General features: G+C 38.7%; 1 protein-coding gene across 2 annotated transcripts in view; it reads right to left on the bottom strand.

The window, feature by feature from the left end:
• U2SURP (U2 snRNP associated SURP domain containing) overlaps positions 1 to 24,941 on the bottom strand; it is an 87,073-nt gene that overhangs the window by 32,681 nt on the left and 29,451 nt on the right. The window contains exons 4-13 of one of the 2 annotated variants that reach the window (XM_001493057.6): positions 16,754 to 17,147; positions 10,020 to 10,064; positions 8,568 to 8,699; positions 6,436 to 6,534; positions 4,478 to 4,592; positions 3,892 to 4,025; positions 964 to 1,031; positions 299 to 393; positions 180 to 215; positions 7 to 89 (exon numbers count right to left, since the gene is read on the bottom strand). In XM_001493057.6, coding sequence (XP_001493107.1) covers positions 7 to 89; positions 180 to 215; positions 299 to 393; positions 964 to 1,031; positions 3,892 to 4,025; positions 4,478 to 4,592; positions 6,436 to 6,534; positions 8,568 to 8,699; positions 10,020 to 10,064; positions 16,754 to 16,798 — 852 coding nt within the window. In that variant the 5' untranslated portion in view covers positions 16,799 to 17,147. Of the gene's footprint in view, positions 1 to 6; positions 90 to 179; positions 216 to 298; positions 394 to 963; positions 1,032 to 3,891; positions 4,026 to 4,477; positions 4,593 to 6,435; positions 6,535 to 8,567; positions 8,700 to 10,019; positions 10,065 to 16,753; positions 17,148 to 24,941 lie in introns of those variants that run through there. The other variant, XM_070238279.1, reaches the window with a different exon arrangement.

Genomic DNA, 24,941 nt, shown 5'->3' with positions numbered 1-24,941 from the left:
CATTACCTGTGGATTAATGTTTCCAAGGTATAAATTAGTAGTGCTTGGATCTCCTACGTCATGTGAGCCAGGTGCATAATCATCAAGAACTAGGGCAAAGAGGAAAAAAAAAATTACAACCTGCAAAAAACAAAGTTTGGACAATTTCTATTAATTAAAAAAGCAAAAAACTGTATTACCACCAGATGATCTATTTCTTCTTGAAGGCGCATCCACTTTAAAAAAGGGGGAAAAGAAAACAACTCTTAGTTTTTAGAATAGTTAATCAAATAGAAACATTAAAATAAACATCACTTACTAGAACGACGCTGACCATCAGAATCTGACTGAGGAGGCTCGAATCGACTTAACCTGCCTTTTGTTTTATGTCTCTCATCACGTTCTTCTTGAATTCTGTTGAAAATATTTATAATCACTAATAATGAGCCAAAATTTGTTTGTTCACATTTAATAAGAATAGAACTTATCCAGGCACCATCTTCAAATAACTTGAAATATTGGTGAGTAATTAGACGCCAGTACCAACAACCAAGATCAGAGAGTCTCCCAGCTATAACAGAATCATGAGCAAATTTCTGCTACACAAGCAATGGAATACAAAGCCCACTTTTATAGTGAGGAGGAAATTCAACAGTAAAACCACAGAATTTATTCTTTCTTGGCTAAGTTCAACCTCTGCTCACCCCCACCTCAGTGACTATATTGTTTCCACTGCAAACAGGACTCCGGACATTAGATAAATCAATTGAATTGCATCCACATAATCTAAGCAACCTAGACGCTGGACAAAACACTTAGTTTATTTTCAAGCATACCCCACAAAATACCACTATAATATCTAAAACAACCTCACGGTAAGCCAGTTAGTGATAACTAACTGGTACACTACACTCCTCATACCTGCATCTGTAACTACCAGCTCGATATACCTATGAGAGCCATTCTCAGCACTATAAAACTTACTGTTTCAATTCTTCTTTGAAGAGTTCCAAATTGCTTTTTTTCTTTTCTTTCTCCCCTTTCTTCAGTGGCTATGAAGGATATGACAAGTTATACTTCAAACCAAACAAGGTTAAGCAAGACTAATGGTTCAATAATCAGATCATTTTAAATAATTTTTATTTTAGTGCCAATTATGTTCTAATTATTTAAGTTCAAAAGAAAGAATGCTTCCATCATCACTGAACTTTCCCTCCTGTCCTCTCAAACTAAGAATTTAATAATCAAAATATTTAAAAAATTAAACAAAAGGACAAGCAGCAGTCTTAAAGTAAAGGAGCCACCAACTTCATCCCCCAAAGCCTGTAATACCTAGGCCTGACAATTGTTGGAGGGGAACAGGAGACAAAATTAATGAACATAAAGTAACTGAACTACCATCTAAAGTAACTGCCATAAACAACTACTAAAAATGTGCGCTCTTCAAAACAATGCCCTTAGGAGGATATGAATTACTGAAACAATCAGTTAACATCTTTGGAATTCCTCTTTTAAAACTCCTTCCAAAACTGCTTTTGGAATCCCTCTTTTAAAAGCACCAAAATAATTCAATGAGGAAGAATAGTCTTTTAACAAATGGTGCTAGGACAACTGAATATCCAAAGGCAAAAAAGAATGAAGTTGGACCCCTAATTCACACCATATACAAAAATTAACTCAAATGATTCACAGACCTAAATCTAAGAGCTAAAACTATAAAAGTCTTAGAGAAAAACATCTGAGTGAATCTTCATGACCTTGAATTAGGCAATAGTTTCTTAGATACGACACCAAAAGCACAAGCAACAAAAAAAACTGATAAACTCAACTTCATCAAAATTAAAAACTTTTGTGCTTCAAAGGAGACTATCAAGAAAGTGCAAAGACAACCTACAGAATGGGGAAAACATTTGCAAATCATTATAGCCGACAAGAGCCTTGACTCGGGGCTCAGCCCCATGGCCAGGTGGTTAAAGTTCTGCACATTTCACTTTGGCGGCCCAGGTTCGCACATTAGGATCCGGAGCGCAGACCTACTCCATACACTAGCCATGCTGCAAAGGTGTCCCACATACAAAACAGAGGAAGGCTGCCAGAGAAGTTAGCTCAGGGCTGGTCTTCCTCAAGCCAAAAAAAGAGGAGGACTGGCAACAGATGTTAGCTCAGGGCAAATCTTCCTTAGGAAAAAAAAAGCGAGACTTGACTCATAGGTGTAAAATACTCTTAAACTGAACAATAAAAAGACAACCCAATTAAAAAATGGGCCAAGGACCACTCATCAGGACATGCTGAGGTGGCATCCCACATAGCACAACCATAAGTACCTGCAACTAGAATATGCAACTACCTTCTGGGGGGTTTTGGGTAGAAGAAGAGAAGAAAAAAAAAAAAGTAGAAGACTGGCAATGGACATTAGCCCAGGGGCCAATCTTTAAAAAGAAAAACAAAAACTGGGCCAAGGATCTAAAAAGACATTTCTCCACAGAAGACTATAAACAGATGATAAACACATAAAAAGATGTTCAATATTAGGAAAGTGCAAATCAAAATCACAATTAGGTACAACTTTCATACCCACTAAGATGACTAAAATAAACTTTAAAAATAAACAGGCAATTTTAACAAGTGTCGACGAAGATGTGGAAGAAGTGGAACTCTCATACACTGCTGACAGGACAGTAAAATGCTACAGCCACTTTAGAATAGTTCGCCGGTTTCTCAAAAGGTTAAACAAACAGTTACCATATGACCCAGCAATTCCACTCTCAGGTACATATAAGAGAAGTGAAAACATATGTCCACACAAAAGCCTGTACACAAATGTTTATAGCAGCATTACTGATAGCCAAAAAGTGGAAATCCAAATGTCCATCAAGTGATAGATGGATAAATATTATGTGGTATAGCCATAAAATAGAATATCATTTGCCCATAAAAAGGAATGAGGTACTGATATATGCCACAACATAGATGAACCTTGAAGCATTATGCTAAGTAAAGAAGACAGACACAAAAAGCCACATATTGTATGATTCTACCTGCATGAAATATCCAGAACAGGCAAACCCAAAGAGACAAAGTAGATTAGAGGTTGCCAGGAGATGGGAATGACTAAAAGTAGGTATAAGGTTTCTTTCTGGGGTAATAAAAATGTTCTGAAATTAGAGGTTAGTGATTATTGCACAACCATGAATATTATTTTTTTTAAACTTAATTGTATACTTTAAAAGCATGTATTTTATGGTATATGAATTATATCTCAATAAAGCTGTTATTTTTTTTAATTGCTTTCAGAGCTATTTTAAAAGTCACACAAGAAAAATGAATCTCACTATTCAATATAATCATATTTCTTCACCAAATTTGGCTCAAATGACATGACCCACATCTATCTACCATGCACCATGAAAACCCTACCCGCAAAAAACAAGAGTTTTTCTAATACTGAGAATATTTAAAAGAAAGTGTCACTAATTCTAACAGTAATTCCAAATAAATTCCAAAAATGTTCTAGGTAACAGACACATTGCTAGAGTACAGATAGTCTTCCAAGGTAACTGACATGACACATGCTGACATAATTTAAACCTCAGTTCAGTACTGTTTAAAAAGACAACCGAATTCTTTTACACGGACACTTAAAATATAGTTAACTTTTTACTTGCAATATGCTACGAGTATAGTAAAAGCATATGTTCACTGCTCAAAGAGAATAAAAAAGAGTACCATCCATATGCCCTGCTCTAATTTATTATCTCTCATCCAGGAAGATTAAACATCAAAACTCAACATCTACTCCCAAAATAATTAAAAACAAGAAACCAAAGTCCTGCTTACAGTGGAAGTACTGAAAGTATCATTGGCAGTATCATCTCGGAACACAAATGGTCACTTAATTTAAGTATGACTTACAGGTTTTTTGGTTTCTATCACAAGAAGAGATGGTGGTCTTTCACTGGATGACTGATTTGGAGGATTTTTTTGATCTGCAAATCTTGACGATGGCTTATAGATTTTACCTCTTTTCTCATCTGTTTCATGTTCTTCTGAAATTTAAAATACTGTTTCAAAACTAATTTCACATTATTTGGATTTTCTTTACTATTTTTATTTAAAAATAAACAAAAATGTAATATGCTTGTAGTATTAAGATACATCACTACTGACAAAATATGAAGTTAAATTCAAATATTACCACCCCACTCTCAAAAATATAATTTAATCATTTAACAGCAAAACTATGCAATATATTAAAATTTTTCCAAAGTGTTCTATCTCGAAACTTGAAAGGAACTAAATATTTTAAAAACTTATTTTGCTCTAATTTCTCATTAATCCATTATTTGGCCATTTATCTTGCTAGTTAATACCACCACTAGAGGGTGCTAATAGAAAAGAAACGTAAAATTCAAAAGCAACCAAACTTCTTTCATAATTATCTGCAGTCATTCAACCAAGACTTTTGGGTTTGCTCAAGGACTGTAATATTCACACTTACCTTTAGCTGCATTAACAACACCTCCACGTACAAACGTCTTCACTTTATTACCATCACTTCCTTCAAAAGCAGCAAGAAATTCCTCATAAATCTCAGCAGCTGCCTTTTCATCCTCCTAATTACACATGAAAATATTAGTATCACCTAATATAAAAATTATTATTGCACACAGGGGGAAACTCATCAAGGAATAATGTAAATGACAGCAGGTTATGCAGTCCTAATAGGTAATACTCTCTAGTCATTAGTAGACACTATATATTAATTAACATTAAAACTAAGAGAAGTTTTGCTCCTCTACTGGCAATTTGCATAACCTGAAAAGGACCTACTAAGTAAATTTGTTTAGACACAATTCAAGGGTCAAAAATGTATGACAATTGACCATATAAAATGTATTATTCTATTAATGTTTGTCATTTCCAAAGCACAATGATTTAATCAGTGAAGATAAAGATTTCCTTTACAAACCACTGAAGACATGGGTATTAGAAGCTGAAGCAGCAGTATCTCCACACAGTTGGCATTAAAGGAAAAAAAGCTCAGAAGAACCTTGACAACTTCAATTATAACTATTCTAAATGTCCCCAAAACATGTATGAATAGAAAGGCCAATGGAAAAGAAAACACAGAAATAAATCCAACAGCGTGTAGAAATTTAGTATTCAATAAAAGGGGCATCTCAAATCAGTGGAGAATAGATGGACTTTTTAATGGATAATCTTGGGATAACTTGACAGCTATTTGAAAAAAAGATAAAAATGAACCAATTCTTCACATAATATACCAGGAAAAATTGCAAATTAATCAGATTTAATTTTTTTAAATGAAATTATGTAAGTATTAGAAAAAAAACATGAGGAAACTCCTTCATAAGCTGAGAGTGGGAAAATCTTGACTGAAAAACCAGAAATCGTAAGGAAAGACTAATAAATCCGATTCCATTATCAATAAATAGTTTCTGCATGGAAAAAACATCAGAAGCAAAACAAAAAGATAATCGACAAACTGGAAAAAAACACTGCACCTTTTGTCATAGACAAAGCGTTAATATTACTAATATACAAAAGAGTTTTTCTAAAAACAGAGATAATCTACTAAGTTGACAAACTGGTTTAGATATGAGCAGATAGTTCACAGAAACAAACACAAGAAAAGTTGTTCAACTTTACTTGTAAGAGAAATGCAAATTTAAAACAACACTGAGACCGTTTTTCACCTAGCAGATTGGCAGAATTCCTTCGCTAATATCCTGTTGGCAAGGTTATGGGGAAACAACCTCTCATACATTGTTGAGAGGGATGCAAAATGGCCCTGCCCTTACAGAGAGCAATATGACAATATCTAGCAGAACTACATTTATGTATTTACCATTTAACCCAGAAATCTAACTTAAAGGAATGTATCCCAAAGATACACTATCAAAAAACCATATGCATAACACTATCCATAACAGCACTATTTGTAAAGGCAAAAAACAAAACACAAATGCCTTCAACAGAATTTTAATTGAATAAACTATTGAATATCCACAGAGCTTTACAAAAAAAGAACAAGGAATATTTCAATACACTTCCAGTAATCTCTGACGTGTTAAATGGAAAAAGCAAAGTGGAGAAAAGAGTACTATATACAGTATGCTATCATTCATCGAAGAAAGGGGAGGGGGTACAATATATATGTATATACAATTGCTTATATAAAAAGACAAGACCAGAAAAGAACCAAAATTGTTACACAGAAGAGAGGAAACAGTGGAGGGGACAGGCATAGAAAGCTGGACTCCTCTGAACATACCCCGTATGATAGACTTATAGACTTGACTTGGAGGATAAGAGCTGAGAATACCTTGGAGGTCAAAAATCTCTGAAAAACATCCTCTACTGTCCATACACTTACTGCCCCCTTAGACACATTTATTTCCAAGGATAACTCAAAACCTACATTTTAAACATTACCTTTTTCTTTAATTCTTCTTGCTCTTTCTTACTTAAAGTTCGCTTAGCTGTACTCATTTTTCCAATACTAAATGCTTTAAGTTTGTTTTCTAGAAGAGGCTGTAAAAAGAAATAAAAAGGATACCTTTAATACACATTCTTAATGCTATCCACAACTCAAGTGATACACCTCAACTGATAACCAAGTCTTCAGAACAGATGATCTTTTTAAAAAATGGTTCACTGTAAAAGGAAAAGCTGAGGCTACCCTAAGTGTCAGGTGCCTACCATGGGCTTGATTCTGATGTAAGTATTCATGAAAGAATGTCTTCATTTGCTAGCTCAAGGTCAATAACAGACAAAAGCCTTTAAAAAAAAAAAAGGCAAAAATAAAACGGAGAAAGAGATGCCAAGGCTTAGAACTCATTCAACCTACTTGTTGGCAGCAAAAATAAAAGCACTTGAGGGAAAGTACAAATGTTTCTGGGCAAAAAAAGCAGTAATAGAAAACACATTTTCAAATAGGGAGAAAGAGGCATACATTTCCATGGTTCAGTAGCAGGAACCTAAATACCATCTATAATCCCCATTTCGGGTACTACAAATTCTCTCTCTTCCTCTTCTAATTTAGTAAATTACCTCATTCTTCACCAATAATACTGATGTTTATAAACATCATAATTTCATTTTCTTTGCTGGGATATATGACATACAGTATTTTAGTTTTCACTACAAGTAAATATTCATCAATTAATTTTGAATATGAGAAAATAGTATTTTAATGAAGTCTTCATTTATGTAACTTGGAAGAAATTTCCTTCTGAACTATGGCTTGAATATCAACTGTCTGTAGACTTGTATTTGTTCAATCAGTTATGCACTTGAATGTTAGATTCTGATTCATAAGAGAAGGATGTTTATTGAATACAACCTAAAATATTAATCGCAACTGAAATCTAACGGTTTCTCTAGTGCCTATCAAAATGAGAGGTTAACCAATTACAAAATTAGACTTTTTCAATTTCCTGGTTATTAAAAAGGCTTGCCCTTGAGAGATGCAGAATGGAAGAGTAATACTGCTGCAAACTATTTTAAAGTTACATTAAAATTCTTTTGAAAAAATAAAGTGGTTTACAACCCAAAAGTCAATTTTGGGTTTCATGAACAGATTCAAAGTAAATTTTTTTTCCTCAAAATAGAAAGAAAAATGTTTTGTCATCATTCAGCATCTTTGGTTTCAAAATTTCAAAAATTTAAACAAATGATAAAATTACATATAAAATCAGTGAAAAACATTTTTACCAAACAAAATTTTTGTGCTCAAATTCTATTTACATCCTAAGAGCTAAACTTAGACACCCAAGAGAGAAATGGTTAAGGAAATTACGGAATGTTTACTCAAAGAAATACAACCATCCATTAAAAAGTTTGTTTACAGAATTTTTGCTAAAATTTTTTAAAAATTAGAACTGAAAACAGAACATTTCAAAGGTGTTCCTGTAAAATGGATCTCAGCGAAGTACAAATATATTTATGCTTAGAAATAGTAAACAAGAAAAATAAAGTGTTAATGCTAATACTGGCTGGTGATGATTATCTTCTTCATTATCTTTTCCAAATTTAATCACAAGAAAACATTATTTGAATTAGAAAAAAAGACTAAAAGAGCACAAGAGCACTTTGAAGACAGACGAGGTAAAGCTCCTTCTCTGGGTTCTCATATTGTCCTGGGCACTGCACTAACCAGAGTGAACAGCACCTGCTCCATTGTGCTTCCCAGGGCGAGACTACAAGCTCCCTGAGAGCAAGCACTGTGTTTTAACCATCTGTGCATTTCCAGTGACTGGCATTTGGTTCAGTAAATGTTTGGTATAAGGGGGAACAATAAATCTTAACATTAACCATTTATACCCAAAATGCTCGTTTTTCTCAAATAAAATTTTAAATTTTAAATAAAACATACTTGACATATGAACTAAAAAACATTTCCTTATATGAAGTCAAGTTTATCATTAACCCGAATACAATAAAGAATGCTATTTTCAAATAGTACAAGATGAAACAAGTACAAAACCAAGATATTCAACTACCAAATTCAATCAAGGACAGATTAAAATCATTAACTATCCTTTCTTATCTTTATCAATACTTACTCTTGAGAGATTCTGATGAGGAGAATCACAAAGGCTTTCACGGGCGCTCTCATTCCTATAATTATGTTTTCTTGGGCTCTTAGGTCGTGTCCGACTTGGCATATCACTATCTGAGGGTCCAGATGCATCCATCTTCAGGAAAAATACAAGTAGTTTTTAAAAATCATATTAGCAGTACTGAAAACCAGAAACAACCCAAATGTCCAAATATTCACAAATTTCATTATACATTATCAAAACTCTCATCCCTTAATATCACCACTGATTTCATTCAAAAAGTCCGTAAGTGCAGGGAAAGTTTTCCATAATTCTAACTTGCACCTGACGGCTCGAATTTTATAGTGGTAACAAATAGTTGGTTTCCTTATAGGAATAGGTTCATTTTCTTCATTTTCAAGAAAATATCTGCCACAACTCAAGTCTGATAAGCATAGTTTTGTCAGTTGTTCCTCCAAGTAAAAATGGTATTCCTTTAAAAAAGGAGCCAGTTTTATTTCTCAATTTAAACAATCCCACAAGTACTTTTCCTCAAGACAACATCACACTTTGGTAAGCAGAAATGGCTTGTATGTACTTCCCATTTCATCACAAAAAACATTAAAAATATCCATATACGACGACAAGATTTAACATTAATAATTTTCACTGCTTCATGAAGAACTCTCTTAAGTGTCACCAGCATACTTTTAGGCACAAAAGTGCCTACTGAGGAAGAATATAATGACTACTAGTGCATTTTGGCAACATTGCTGTGACTTGTGCTAAGGTGCCAATAGTTTGCCTATCAATTGCTTTTGCACCATCAGTGCAAATGTCAACAAAGTGAAAATGGCAATCAATGTCTTAGTATTATTACAAAATAGTTTTGAACTCTCAAACCCCTTGAAAGATTCTCAGCAACCCTGAGGGGTCTGAAGACCACACTTTGAGCACTGCTGTAATAACATATGTAAAGGAAGGTTTACTGCAGTTATTACCCAAAATGTCAAAAAACTTTAAACAAAAACTATATGCCCCTAAACAGAGAAATAGCTTAATAAATAAATGTACCTCCCACCGTGGAATATTATGATGCCATTAGAAAGACAAGATTAGAGCTACATTTGTTGACTTTCAGGGATTTCCAATAGGTGTATTGTGCAGTGAGAAAAGAACAAGTGTCTATAATGCAAACCATAGTTAAAGTACAAGTACACACATTTATGTATGCACACAATTTTATAAACACAATAAAAACAAGGAAGGAAACATATATATTAGGTTTCTAACATGGTTTGAAGGGGCCAACTTATGCAAACAGAAAACAAAAAAAGCAGGGCACCTAGCAAAAGAGGTGAAAAAATAGGCACATATACTATAATCATATTTATTTATCAAGTAAAATCATTAAGTGTAGGGATATATACAAAGAGAAATTAAATTTTAAAGACAAAAACCGCCTTTTATACTCACATGTGCATCTGAAGATCCAGATGAATGAACATCTGATGATCTGGTCTGCAAGTATTAAAAATAAAAGTCAATCTTTAAATGATCAGAAAATGTCTTCCTATGCTCACAAAGCAAGTGTTTCTCATGTTATAGAGACTTAATCTTTCCAAACTTATAGCAATTTCTTCTCAGCTAGTAACACTGAATAACGGCAATCTCTGACTTACAGAAAGTTTGTGACACAAAATAAATGTGCAAGTCAATTCTTTAAAATTCAGAATGTGTATTTCCCAAAATATGATACAAATAATAGTAGGACATGTCTGACCCACAGTTACCTTTTTATATTGTAGACTAGAAACCTAACCACTAATTTTACAATAGAGTTTTTGTGCAAAAGTTCTTTCAAGTCATAAGATATAGTGTTTACTGCCACAACACTGACAGAGCAGCGACTTCCTGCTACACAGCAAAGAAACCTCCCCTGCTTTCTCCAACCACCCAAGACATAAGAAACAGATGCTAATAGCAAGAAAATCCACACATAAACCCCTAATGTCTAGTAAAAGGTACAAATTCTACTGCAGAAATAGTTCAAGAATCTGGAAGTACTAAAACATTAAGAGCACAGATTCTGGAACAGACTTCCTGGTTTTAGCACTTCCCAGATTTGTAACCTTGGGCCTAGTTCCTTCATCTGTAAAGCTGAATAGCATCTGCTTCACAGGATTGTTATGAAGGACAAATACAAGTGAAGCACTTAGAACGATGCTTGGTACATAATAATTCTTCAATAAGTATTAGCCAGCAGCAGCTTTATAACAAGGTCACCCTGGACTCCTTCCTTCCCCCATAATCAACTGAGTCAAATTCTGTTCACCCCTCTTCTAATATAGCTCTTCTCCAGGGACCCTTCTTTTCCTTTCCAAAGATACCATTGCGCTTCAGATCTTCCCTTTATTCAACCATTTTACTGAGCAACCATTTACTGGTACCGTGCCTTGTGTAAGAGATATAAAGTAAAATAAGACACAGCTCCTGCCCTTAGGAGCTAATAAAAGACACAAGTAAAACAATATGGCTATGCCACAAGAGCACAGAGTGCAGGAAATATTAAAAGGAGTGGGGAAGACGTTAGGAAAAGCTTCCCAATGAAGATCTGAGGTGAGACTTCTGAAGCAATCCTCAATTATCAGCAGCACTGCAATAATCTTCCAACTCACCTTCCTCACTCCCAAATCCTTCCTAAACTATGCTCATAGAGAGGCTTTTCTAAAGAACTTTCCTGCCTCAAATTTCCCATGGCTCTCTAATTTTATTCTGTAGCATTCAAAGCCCTCCACAATTTAGTTCAAACTTACCTTTCCCTAACCACTGGCTAAACCAGACCATTTATCAAACCATTTCCCAGCAATTTATTTTTTTCACCTCACCCATTTCTTTTTTTATACCCCTATCTCTACCCTTCAAAACTCTACTCATTGTTCAAAAGGACTCAATCAAATTCCTCTATGCTCTTGAAGCTTCCCCTTCTCCATCCCCCATTCAACCAACTATCACTTCCTTCTCTAAATTTTTAGATACCTCTGATAGCTCAGCCTTGTACTATTACATGTTGACACTCGGCTTCCACTAGACAGCATGCTCCCCAAAAGGGAGTGCGGTCTTGTTAATGTTTTCTTCTTCAAAGTCAAGCACAAGATCTGGCAAGTGACAGAGCCTCAACATACTTGTTGACTTAACCTGCTGAAACAAATACCTAGCCAACAAAATTACACTCCACAGTGTCAACATACTATGCTGTTTACTCACTAACAAGTAGCAGCTACATAGCTTAATACCGCTCTCCAAGCCAAATCAAGGTCTCCCTCTCAAAAAAACTTTGTAAGATCGCTGAGACATGCACTATATATAATAAAGTTAAATAACAAACTTCAAATGATCTTTAAAATTACATCCACAACACTACTAACACACGAAAAGTTGTAAGTACATTTCGAATGTCCTGTCGTTTACCTAAACTGAGGAAGGGCCTAGTGAAAAAATTTAACTCCTCAAGACACCTAACAGTACCAAAGAGCCTCAATTGTTACAGGGGAAGCATTTCTTGCTTTCAAAAGTTGCTTCAGCAAAATATCTAGCACATGGCTGGTCTGCAATAAAATGTTAAAGCTATTTAACAATAGTATAAGAGGCAAATTTTGTGTAATACTAGGGTTTTCAAGTTTATCCTGTATCAAGTTTTTACTTTTATTTTAAAAATTATGCTCTTTGTAAAAAGGGGTAGACAAGCAGGAGTCTTCAACTTGCATACAAAATGAGCCCTCATCTCATTTGCCAGTAAGGCAAATGGGTATCTTTCATAGGTTAACTTTCCAGGGAAAAAAAAGCTTCAAGAATAAAAAAAAAAAAATCAAAAGAAAATAAAAATTGGACTTTGAGAAAAGAATCAATTCAAGCCACTAAGAAATCTTTTTTAACCATATCAATAGTCATATTCAAGCACCAGTGCTGCAAATACTCAAGCTTCTAAAAAGCACCAGTGAGGGGCTAGCCCCGTGGCCGGGTGGTTAAGTTCACCCACTCTGCTCCGGGAGCTCAGGGTTTCGCCAGTTCGAATCCTGGGCGCAGACATGGCACCGCTCATCAAACCATGCTGAGGTGTCATCCCACATGCCACAACTAGAGGGACCCACAACTGAAAATACACAACTATGTACCAGGGGGCTTTGAGAGAAAAAGGAAAAATAAAATCTTTAAAGTAAAAAATAAATAAATATAAATAAAGGGGCCAGCCTGGTGGCGCAGCAGTTAAGTATGCACATTCCGATTTGGCAGCCCGGGGGTCAGCGGTTCGGATCCCGGGTATGGACATGGCACCACTTGGCACGCCATGCTGTGGGAGGCGTCCCACATATAAAGTAGAGGAAGATGGGCACAGATGTTAGCTCAGGGCCAGTCTTCCTCAGCAAAAAGAGGAGGATTGCCAGTAGTTAGCTCAGGGCTAATCTTCCTCAAAAATAAAATAAAATAAAATAAATAATAAATAAATAAATAAAAAGCACCAATCAAGAAAACCAAAGTTCATAATTCCACTCTCCACCCCAAAACACAACATTCCATCCATAAAACTAGCCATCTTATATTCTTAAGATAAGGTTACAACCATACCATAATAAAGATTTCCTTTTAAACCAGAAGTGGCAAACTATGAAGAGCCTAATTTTCAAGGTTTGTGTTTTGCTTGAAGTTTTTCATCATATTTAAATCTTAGATATCTTCAGAACCACAGGAAAAAAAAAATGTACAAAGGCAGTAATAAACACCTAAGGATCACAAGCCTTGAATGGATCATTTTACTTATTCCTTGCAAGTGAAATACTTTTGTTAACCAGCAGCAAATTGAAACAGTTCCCAAACCAATTTAGCACTGGATGTCAAGAAAGCCAGCAGTATTTTCTACTTTGTTCATTTAGCTCTCTAACCCAATTTTTAACTATACAGTAAAAAGTAAGCACTGTCACAGCGTAAAAGAACAGGGCACACAATTCAATTACATTAGTAGTATTACCAGCAAAGGAGATGCAGAAGGAAAGAAAATACCACATTCTCTTCATATCCTCATTTTGCTAAGCAAGCAAACAAAACTCTTAAAATCAAAATAGTAAGTTAATTTTTATAAATTAAATGCTAAAGAAAAATGTTTAACAAATGTCTAAGCAAGCAGTTACAGGCTCTCTCTGTCTCTCCTCCGCAAATCAAAGCTCCAACATGGCACCAACACCCTTCTCCCCCAAAGCAATATTTTAGTCTGGTGATAAACAAGAATAAAAGGATAGGAAAATTTTAGTTCATTCCTAAAACATTTACTGAATTTCAACATTTGCCAGACTTTAAAATGAAAAGTACAGCAAAACTACACAAAAAATAAAAGGGCCCAGGGTCTCTTCGTCAGGGACAACTACACATAGTCATTTGACTATACATACATAAGTTATTTGACTATACATACCTAAAATGTCATTATTAAAGCTAGAAGAAATGGTAGAGGTTACCTAATTTAATCTATTTTATAATTAAGACGTCAAATAATTTTGCTATTTCAACAGCAAAAATCCGTATGTTGTACATTTTAAAATTAACATTTTCTCAAAGTCTAGAAATATGATTAACAAGCATCCCCACTCATATCCATGGGAAGTTAACTACCAAAGAAGAAGAATGAACATGAAAAAGAACCCATTCACTCCATCTGACTATAGAATGTGTCACTCATCTGCTCTCCCCAGAGGAAGGGAAATCAAACCACAGAGATCAAAGGCTAGAAATTCCAACCACTGTGGTGTTAGTCAAAATGATTTCAGACTCTCTCCAATAATTTCTGGACTTGGGTTACAAACAAAAAACAACAATCTGGGCAGTCATTATGATAGTCGATGACTTAGACTATAAATCTCAATATTAGAATTTATCCTGACATTTTGAAAAGTAAGCAATTTTTTATTTCTTCTAAAAAAAAGGAGAGGGGAAAGAAACTAAGATTTATTATGTACTTTACAGACATTAACTCATTTAATCCTTACATGAACTCTGTAAAAAAGAAATTATATCCAAATTACAAATGAGGAAACTGAGGCTCAAGTTTAAGCAGTTTGCCTTAATATCGCAAATATAATTAATTACCAAGACAGAATTTGAATCCACATCTCTTTTGTTCATTATCAAAATCATAATCTTCCCACATTATGCATCCTCCATATTATTGTAGAAAATCACATCAATATCACTTGAGTCCTGAGACATTCTGATTCTTTATACAGACATCAGTAGGAAATCTCTTAATAGCATCAACTGATGATACCCTAAAGCAATATAAACTGACAAGATTTATTACTGGAAGATCCAACAACTTACTTATAGGAACCACCACCCTCAACCATGAGAAGTACTAAAGAAGGAACACTGAACATGTACATTAAAATGATTTCAATGTATCCAAGGCCCCAAATAGGAGATACTTAAAATATTACTTTGAGAAAAAACAAAAATCGTGAAGCTTATGCATCAATTATTATGGATGTAGGTAGCTTTCCTAATAGTTCCCTAATAGTAAGCTGGGCTGTTTTTGTCATGAGTCTGCTGAGGGGAAGTGGGCAAGGAGAGGTATCCGACTATTTCCCTGCTCATCAAGGGGAAAGGTACTGGGGAGGGAAGAAACTAACAGAGTAAACAAAGAAGGCAAAGCAACCCAAACTGGCCCTGTACCATAGTTTCTACATAACTAAAGGATGTCCGGTAAAGCCATTACTAATTACAAACTAATTATGGACATCATTCAACAAATGGCTTAAAAACTATGATTTATTGGAGCCAGCTGCTGGGGTAGTGGTTAGGTTCGCCTGCTCCACTTGGCAGCCTGGGGATCGGGGTTCGGATCCCCTGCGAGGACCTACACACTGCTCAAGCCATGCTGTGGAGGCGTCCCATACAAAAAAACAGAGGAAGACTAGCACAGATGCTAGCTCAGCGACAATCTTCCTCAAGCAAAAAGACGAAGATTGGCAACGGAAGGTAACTCAGGGCCAACCTTCCTCACCAAAAAAAAGATGATTAAAAATAAATTATGATTTATTAGAAACTGAGAAAGCAAGTATAAAACGAGTTATGCTTCTGAGAATTGTAAACGCAAGACTTGCCCCCTCTATCGTAAACTTAACTTCCTAATAACCAAGTTACAATCATACTCTTTAAGAAGAACAGTCCCTAGAACCTTCAAGTGTTACAAAACCTACTGCATCTCCATCAAAAAGCTTAACTGCTACTTCGAGCAGTACCTATTACTTTCAATACCGTGTTCGAGATGAGAAACTCAAAGCAAAAAACGATTAAATGACCCGCCCAAGATGGCAACTAAGACCTGATGCTAACCGTAACCTAACTAACGCTAAACTACTTCTACAGCTCACCGGTTTCACAATACGTGCACACGGTTCCCTGCGAACGCAAACGCGATTTGCTAATCTTAGGCGGCTTCCAAGTCTTCGGAAGTTCTCCTTTCCGTAGAAGACACAACATGGAGATGCAGGAGTCTCCGAGTCCTCGGAAACGAGCCCCAGAAGAAGAGCTCAGTTTACGCTTCCTCTCAGGGGAGGGAAGACCACGTGTAGCGCGCAGCATTCACCTTGGCGATGCAGCACCGCAAAGGAGGGCTGCTCCCGCCTCTGCACTCCCCGCCCCGCGTCCCTCCGCTAGTGGTCCTCCCCGCACAACTTGCGCCCCAGAGGTTATTTATGCTCTGGAGGGCGCGCAGGACACGGAGGGAGGCCGGCAGCGTGTGAGATCCAAAACCAAAGAGCCGACGAAAGAGACGTAGACCCCAAAGCCCGGGGAAGCGATTCCCGCCTCTCCCAGGCGCTGTCCGGCGGCCCCAGGGCGCAACAAGCTGAAAGACACGAGCGCGTTTTCGCGGCTCTGGACCTCCATCTAAATCCCTGACTGCACTCGAGTGCCGAGCGCGGGCCCAACTACCCACGCCAGCCCCCTTGGCCCGCCAGTCTGGAGCCCAATCCAGGCTGGGACGAAGGAGAGACACCAGGCCTCTCAACCTGCGCACCACCGTGCGTCGGCGGCCCGGCCGACCGTCGCGACCAGAACGCGGACGCCCACCCCACGCCCTTCCAGCTGGCCAGGGGCGTCGACAGGCCCCAGACGACAGTGACAGACCCACTGACTCACGAAGTCCTCTAAGAAATTACCTTTGAACTGGCCTTCTGGGATCCGCCTGGCGTTTTGTCCGCCATCTTGCGCTTTGCCCCTCCTTCGGCGGCGGCAGCAGCACGGGCGAGCCGAGCGCCGAAAGAGTAGATCTCGGCGGAGCCCGCCAGAGGCGCCGCAAGGCTGAATAGTCGATTGCGGAGGTGAGGCGTTCGCGCGGCGCGGCGCCACGTGACTTCCGGAGTCAGTCGCTCCCCGGCCCCGCCCACGCCGCTGGCGTCTGTGGGCGTCTGAGTTGTTCGTCTGGTTCCTGGGCCGGGAGTTTGCGCAATGTCTTCGTCCTGACTTTCGGCGCCGCTGCTATTTCACCCTTTTCCCAGCGGCAACCCTTGATGGCGAGCCAGTTTTCCTTCCTGGGCGAGGAGGGAACGGCTCCTTAAAGAAGAAATGCACCGGTCAGCTGGGGAGAAGCTTTTCAACGCAGGAAATAAGTCTGGGGCTAACTAGGGGGTCCGGCGCTCCACGGACAAAGATGGTGTTTGCGCCCCCTCGGGAGCTCACACCCTACTGAGATAGGCAAACTTGCAATCTGCTCAAGTCACTGTAACATTGAGTTGTGCCCGGCAAGCGGAGAAGAGTATTTGACTCAGCCTGAGAGTCTGGCATTGGGGGGATCCGATAGATTGTTTAGGGCATCTACAAAATGGGTACCTGCAGAGAGGGTGAATGAGAGAAAATGATAAATAGGTGGTTTTCCAAATCTGGCAAGCACGTAAGTTGTGTATCATTTAAGAATTACGTTTTAAGATTTAGTACTGTTTTCACTTTTAAACACATAAATGGAGGGGAACACCATACACTTTTCTGTACTTAGTACTTTTTTTTTTAAAAGTTCTTAATAGGGTCTGTCTTCAAAGAAGGAAAGCTGCTTGAGAAAGTCATGCCTGAACCGAGCCAGGCATGGAAAATGGAAAGGCATGCCAGGCAGAGGGAGTAGTTGCAATGAAAGCCTGGTGGCATGGATCAGTCCAGCCCACTGTGCGGTCACTGCAAGCAGTCCAGTTTTGTTAGACGAGGTGTAGTGGGGAACGTGGCTGGAGAGGTGGATGGGCGCAAGTTCAGCCAGAGCCCGGAGGTTACCAATGTGCTTAGGAGTAAGAATTCTATTCTGAGGATGAGGCGTGGCCTTCAACAGGTTAAGTAGGGCTGTGATATGGTCGGACTTTAAGTTTTAAAAGATTGCTCTGAGGACCAGGGGAAGGGAGAAAGAAGGAGGGTTCGTGACTTTCCCTAATTCATTTATTCAAAATATTTTTGAGCCCCATTGTGTGTATAAAAGCCTGCCCAAAGTGTTGAGAGGCATACAGAGACAAAAACACGTTGCTTCATATGATTTAAAACAACGCAGAATGGGGGAGACAAATACGGGAACAGCCAACTAACTATGTGGAGTTAAGCCCATGCTGCAGGGAAGAATCAATAGCTGTGGGAACTCTGGAAGAAGCAATTAATTGTGAGGGTAGGCGGTAGGTAAAGAGATGGGGAAGGTTTCACAGAGAAGGAAGCATTTGAGAGAACTCTGAAGAAGTAGCATTTTGTCTGTTGGTTGGGGTGGTGGTGAGGGAGGCACTTAGATCTGACACTCGGCAGGCCCTCAGGAAAGGTTAGCAGCCATAGGCGGCAGGCACTGAGGTATCAGCAGGCCAGGGCTCCTGTTCTGTGTGAGGGGATGGGGGTAGAAAAACACACAATAAACAAATAAGCAAACAAACAAGAAATGATCAGAAAGTGACAAGTGCTATACATTGAAATTAAAATGGAATGATGCTTTGCAACCTCCAGTCCCACTGAATTTATTTCCAATCTCAGATCTTGTCACACTTTTTCAGTCGTGGGCTTCTTCCCCCACTCTCCTCCTGGCCTCTGATTGAAGGCTAATCAATTTTCTGCTCTTATTGAAGATGGCGCTTCCTCCAAGAAGACTTTCAGACTTCCCTCCTCCACCAAGCCTAAGTGAGAGACTCTGCTTCTGTTTCCATAGGAACCTGTGCTTTCCCGCTCTAGATACTCATCACCCTGGATCTTAGTGGTCTGTTTACAGTCTAGGATTAGAAAGTGAAATCATCAGCTGAGAGGAAGGGAGGAGGGGGATTGCCTTTGCCTCGTCCTGTTCTGGCAGTACTGCAGGCTGAGCGTCACTGTAAAGTGAATATATGCATGCTTTTCATTCAAATCCCTAAAGTCCTACTTCTCATAAAAATACTTGTTACTAAATATTTACCCCTAAACAGTTAAAAGAACACAAACTTCTTCCCTCTCTTCTTTTTCATACAGTAAAGCCCCAAAGGAAGTCAGACAAATGTGACCTGACTACGGGTAATACATAGGTCTGTATTACCCCTAATTAAATACACCTTTAAAAACTCACAATCAAGGTTATGAGCAGAGTTCTCCTTAAAACATATAAGTCATGAAATCTTGACTATTACTCAAACCAAGAATTAAGGAGGATGAGATAGCATGAATATGATACAAATGGAATTTTACAGAATCTGAAATTTTTAATTAGATTCACAATTACTATTCCCAAGGGACTGCTCGTAAAGAGTAAGAAAATCATACAGTTTACTGCAATTAGTATTGCGTTTTTACAATCACACTAAAACCATGCCATTTTTCTCTTCCTGATGTGTTGGTTCTCTAGTCCCCACCTGTCACCAGTTTTTAAGGGTCCTCCCTGCCACTGTGTTCAACAGAAATTACAAAGTAGTGCCAGGTGCAATCCACAGAGGTGTTCTGTTTGGCTTGAGCAGAGAGATTATTTTTCTTTGAAATTTGGCTAGTACTTTAAAATTGAGAGGTTTTATTTTTTTATACTCAGGATTTCCAGTTTTTCTTGAAAAATGGGAAAGTCTGGCAACAATCCAGTGGAGATGAGTCATAGCGACCTCTCAGAAAGGGCCTTCACCACACACAGAGTGGACAAATGCCCCACACCCCGCCTGCCTGGAGGCATTTAAGTTCTGCTTCTCATGTACAATTTAAGTCTCGCCAGGGGTGATGGTCAGTACATGTACCAATCGGTCCCCCAGGCACTTATCCGTTAGGCACAGAAGGCTCAAGGCCTAGGGCCCGCTATAATTTTAGGGACCTCCTAGATGATTTAATTTCTTTTAAAATAAGAGGGGAAAAAAGGTGAAGAGGCTGAAACAAAAGCAGCAGTTAGCATTATACACAATGAAAGATAGAGACCTCAAAAATGATTACTCCAAAGCTAAAATCTCCTGTACTATGCCAATGGGCTGCTCAGATTTGGTGGCACTCCATTCCAGGGAATTGTTAAGCAGCGTCTCCCTGCTCTCTAGGCTTCAGCATATAGGCTGGTGAAAGCACAATGCCATTCATTTGTTCGTTTGGCAGTTATTGAATTTCTAGCACGTGCCATGCTCTGAAAAAAGAAGATAAGGAGGCAGGGAGGAACAGCTAATAATCAGACTTAGCTCTGCTGCTAAGAGAGATCCTAGTGGCTTCTAGAAATAGAGAACAGCCTTCAAGGAGGGTGTGGTCTGTGTGGAATGGAAGATTCTTTCTAATGAAGTTGATTGCCTGCCCCGCCCCCACAACACTAGCCTGACCAGTCATTTGGGTGGCAATAGCGGCTTCTCCCATATCTCCCCTCCCCCACCAAAAAAACAAAATACCCAACTTACCTATTGATGATATCCAGAATTCCTTTGACAATAATAATTAGCTGTGGCATTTTTTTTAACTACAAATGCCCAGGAGGTAAGAGAGATGTAAAAATGGTGTCAAAAGGCACATAGCCCAAGAATGGGCTGGTGACATGTTGAAGATAATAAAAAATTGCTATTTTAGCTATGATCCTGGTGAGATTACCCTTACTATGTAGCAATTATTATATCAACAAGATAATAAAACCTAAGATGTTCCAGATGGAGTATTGTGGAAATAGGTGTTCCTAAACGAGTGTGTGTGTGTGTGTATGTGTATGTGAGACAAAGGACTGAAGGTGCCCATGGCAAGTCATGACAACCAGCAGAGGGCAGCATCTCCTAGGGAGTCCTCATTTGCCATGGCCTGGCAGTCCAAAGGTGGGCTTGGCTTGGACCACCCAGAGATCAGGCCTCACTTAACCTATGACCTTCCTTCTGCCAGTGGGAAGCCTACATATCCCCCATGAAGACTAAAACTCTTGAGACAAGACCAGGTAATACAAAAGGCCAGCTGGAGAATGATGTTATGAAGAGAAAATGAAACAAGACTGTTTATCTTATCAGTCTCATCTGGTGGCCAATAACGAGTCCAACTCCAGGTCTTAAACACATAAGGCTTTATTTTGACATTGCTGCCATGGTAAATCTTTCTATTGAAAAACATGGCATACCTTTCTTCTTTTTCAAGTTTTGTTCTGTTTCCTTCACATTAACTTTGCATATTTCTTGTTACCTTAATCCTTATTTATTTTATCCTTTCTGTTGTTACTGCAAATAGAATAAGCTTTCCCATTATTTATATATGTCCTAATTATTGTTTTATATTGATTACTATACATTAATATTGTTCCCAGCCACCTTGATGAATTCTTTTATTATTTTTATAGTTTTTCAGTTTTTTTCTCTTAGGTTTTCAGGTACATGATCATATTATTTGCAAATAACAAGTTTACCTCCTCTTGTCCAATTTTTTAAAATATATCTTTTGTTTTTCTCTTGTGTAATAACATTAGCCAGTACCTCCAAAATAACATAAGTGAGAGTGGATATCCTGGTCTTATTTCTGACTTTAATGAGAATGCTTTTAGTGTTCGTATGAGGATGAGACTGACTTTGGAGGTGTAAGTTGAATTACATATTCATTTTTTAGCTAACCATGGAAGCAAAATTACAGAATTTTAAATTCTCATAGAAAACTCAGGGACCCTAATGATATGCCAAAGAGTGCCCATGGTCAGACAACCCTGTTAGACAAACACTGTTACAGGCTTGTGCTAAGAAAAACTAGAACATCTCCATGACTTGGGAAAATGAGGGAACAAAGTAGAAACGTCCTGCTCTGTGCACCAGGGAGAATGGGCAGTGGGGAGGGCAAGTTAGAGGGAGGACAGGAAGAAATCGATATTAGTGTCCTATTACTGCCGTAACAGATTAGCACAAAGCTAGTGGCTTACAGCAACGCAAATGTACTAGCTTATGGCTCTGGAGGTCAGAAGTCCAAGGCGTGCCAGCAGGCCTCTGCTCATTGTGGAGGTTCTAGAGGAGAATCCGTTTCCTTGCCTTTTCCAGCTTCTAGAGTTAGCCTGTGTTCTTTGGCTCATGGCCCCTTCTTCGTCTTCAAAGCTAGCACCATAGTATCTTTTCTCCTCCCTGACCTCTGCTTCTGTCCTTATATCTTCTCTCTAACTCTAATTCTACTGCCCCCCTCATAGAAGGACCCTTGTGATTACATTGGGCCCACCACGACAATCCAGATTATCTTCCCATCTCAAGAGCCTTCACTTAATCACATCCACAAAGTCCCTTTGCCGTGAAAGTTAACACAGTCACAGGTTCTGGGGATTAGGATATGGACATCTTTGGAGGGTTATGATTCAGCCTACTACTGGATCTAAAATGAACTGTCTGCTTCTGTATTTTTGTCCCTGGCCGGCAGGCACAGATTTGATCCCACCAGAAAACTGACATGGGAATGGTGCTAATACATACAGTCATCGCGAATCAATTGAGTTCTGAAATGGTTACTGGGGAATTCAATGGGTAGAAGGTATGGCTCCAGTGAAGATGGAATGAGACAGGTCCCTGTCGCTAGATTTACAGGGCATAAAGGAGACAGATATGTCACAATAAGAGTGTAATAAGTGAGGACTGAAACTGTGTCCGATTTGTTTACTGCTGTCTCTGCGGTGCCTACAACAGGGTGAGCACCATGCATGTACTCAATGAATGCTTGCTAATGAGTGAAATCTACATCAGACCCGCTTTTGGGGGAGCACAGCATAAGAGGCGTCAGGGAAGACCTCATGAAGGATGCTGTAGAACTTTAGCGGGTGTCTGTCCCACTTGCAAGAGTTCACCTCTGAGGCTGACTCCCAGGAGTTACTAGAGGCTGCTCAGAGGGCAGGATGGAGACCTTCACACAATGTGGTCTCCATTTAAGAAAATGCAAATTTTGCTAATTTTAAACAGACTTAAAAGTCTCATTTTATGTAGTACAAATTTTGAAATAATATGACTCTTTTCTCATCCTCAATTTAAAAAATTTGTTCAAGAATTGTGTAATTTCTATGTAGGCAGGCTCAACAGACTGCAAACATCATTTACTATTTTGCCACGTGGTGGCACTGCTGCAGCTGGTAAAAGGTAAAGAAAAGCACCCGCCGTCCGTCTCAGGAGTCCTGTGAACACACACGGAGCTTCTGCCAGTGACCATGGTGCTCTGTCACATTTGTTGTTACAATTAAAATTTTTCTAACGTCCTGTCGCTGTCAACCAAGCTTTCATCGAGAAATTGTGCTAGTGCTGGTGCTAAAAAAATGTGCTAAAACATAGTTTAGAAGGGGAAGTTAAATGTGGTAAAACCATGGTATACTGTGTTGCTCGTTTAGGAGAGAACAGTCCACAAAATATTAGTGATAACAAGAATATTAGAGATAACATTAGAGATAATATCTCTACAGGCAGCAGGGCAGGGACAGGGCTGAATCCAACCCCTGTTACCATGCCTGGCGCACAGTAGGCACACAATAGATATTTGTTGAATAAATAACAAATGAACATGGAAGATGGCTGCCTTATAGCTCCCAACCATATGTCCTCTCAGTTTGACCCCTACACAGACAGTAACAAAAAGTTCCTGAAACCAAGTTCCCAAATCGCAGCAGCGAGCCTCTGAACAGTCCAGCTCAGGTTAGCTGCTCCTCGTTCTAATCAACTGTGCCCAGGGAAATAGTGCCACGTGGTACAAATGGCTCCCGGAGACTACCATGGGGTGAATGTAGATGGGGGGGGGAGGGGGTGTAGGGGCTGTGAGCCAAAATTAAGTGTAAAGTGTATGAATAGGTCTCAGAGACATAGACAATTATTTTTCTTATGTTTGGAGATGCTGCTGGGACCGGTAGGATACAATTTGTTTTATTGTGGGAAAATACACATAATATAAAATTTGCCATTTTAACCATCTTAAGTGTCCAGTTCAGTGGCATTAAGTACATTCACATTGCTGTGCGACCATCACCATGCATATCCAGAACTTCTTCATCTTCCCAAACTGAAACTCTGTTGAACACTAACTTCCCATTCCCCTCTCCCCCCAGCCCCGGGCAAACGCCATTCTACTTTCTGTCTTTATGAAATTGACTGTTCTATATATCTCAAAAGTGAAATCATACAATGTGGGTTCTTTTGTGGCTGGCTTATTTCACTTAGCATAATGTCTTCAAGGTTCATCTGTGAACCTTGCATGTGTCAGAATTCCTTTTCCTTTTAATAAAAGGCTGAATAATATTCTATTGTATGTCTGTGCCACAATTTGTTTATCCATTCATCTGTCAATAGATATTTGGGTTGCTTCCAGCTGTTGGCTATTGTGAATAATGCTGCTATGAACATTGTCAAAGCATTCTTGGATTCACAACAGCTCCTTGTCATTATGCATACTCTCAATCAAGGGTCCTAAAAGTACACCTGCTGTCATGTGGGGATCAGCAGAAAAACTGGCATTACAGGTGTTCTCATGCTTGACATCTTTTTGAATCTTAGGATAGGAGTATTTTCAAAGGAGAGGAATCAGTGTGCTGGTGCATCTGGAAATCAACTCCTGGGAAGAAAGAACGATGCAAAATGAAGTTGTCAGCCTGGAGATCAGCAGACTTGAGGAAGCTATGACAGCTGTTTACAAGAAACAAAGATTTTTTCCTTGTTGCTTCTGAAGGCAGGTGGAGATGCACTGGATGCAGGCACAGAGCCATAGATTTCTGATTCCAACTCAAGGTACAAAGTGATTTTGGAACCTCTAGAACTGTTTAACAATGGAACAGTCTAGCTTAATGATATCAGTATTTCCCTCTGAAAATACACAGACCGAAGCTGACTGACTGTAGAAAGGATTCCAGAATTTGGAGGAAAGTTGGAGGAGAGCTATATCTGGGCTCTAAGGCTTCTTTATCCCAACATTCTCTGTCTTTCTAATACTTGAAATATCAGTAGAAAAGAC

Source organism: Equus caballus, chromosome 16, assembly GCF_041296265.1.
Source record: "Equus caballus isolate H_3958 breed thoroughbred chromosome 16, TB-T2T, whole genome shotgun sequence".
Classification (NCBI taxonomy): domain Eukaryota; kingdom Metazoa; phylum Chordata; class Mammalia; order Perissodactyla; family Equidae; genus Equus; species Equus caballus.
The sequence above is the reverse complement of the archived record's forward strand: the minus strand, read 5'-3'. Positions and strand labels throughout refer to the sequence as shown.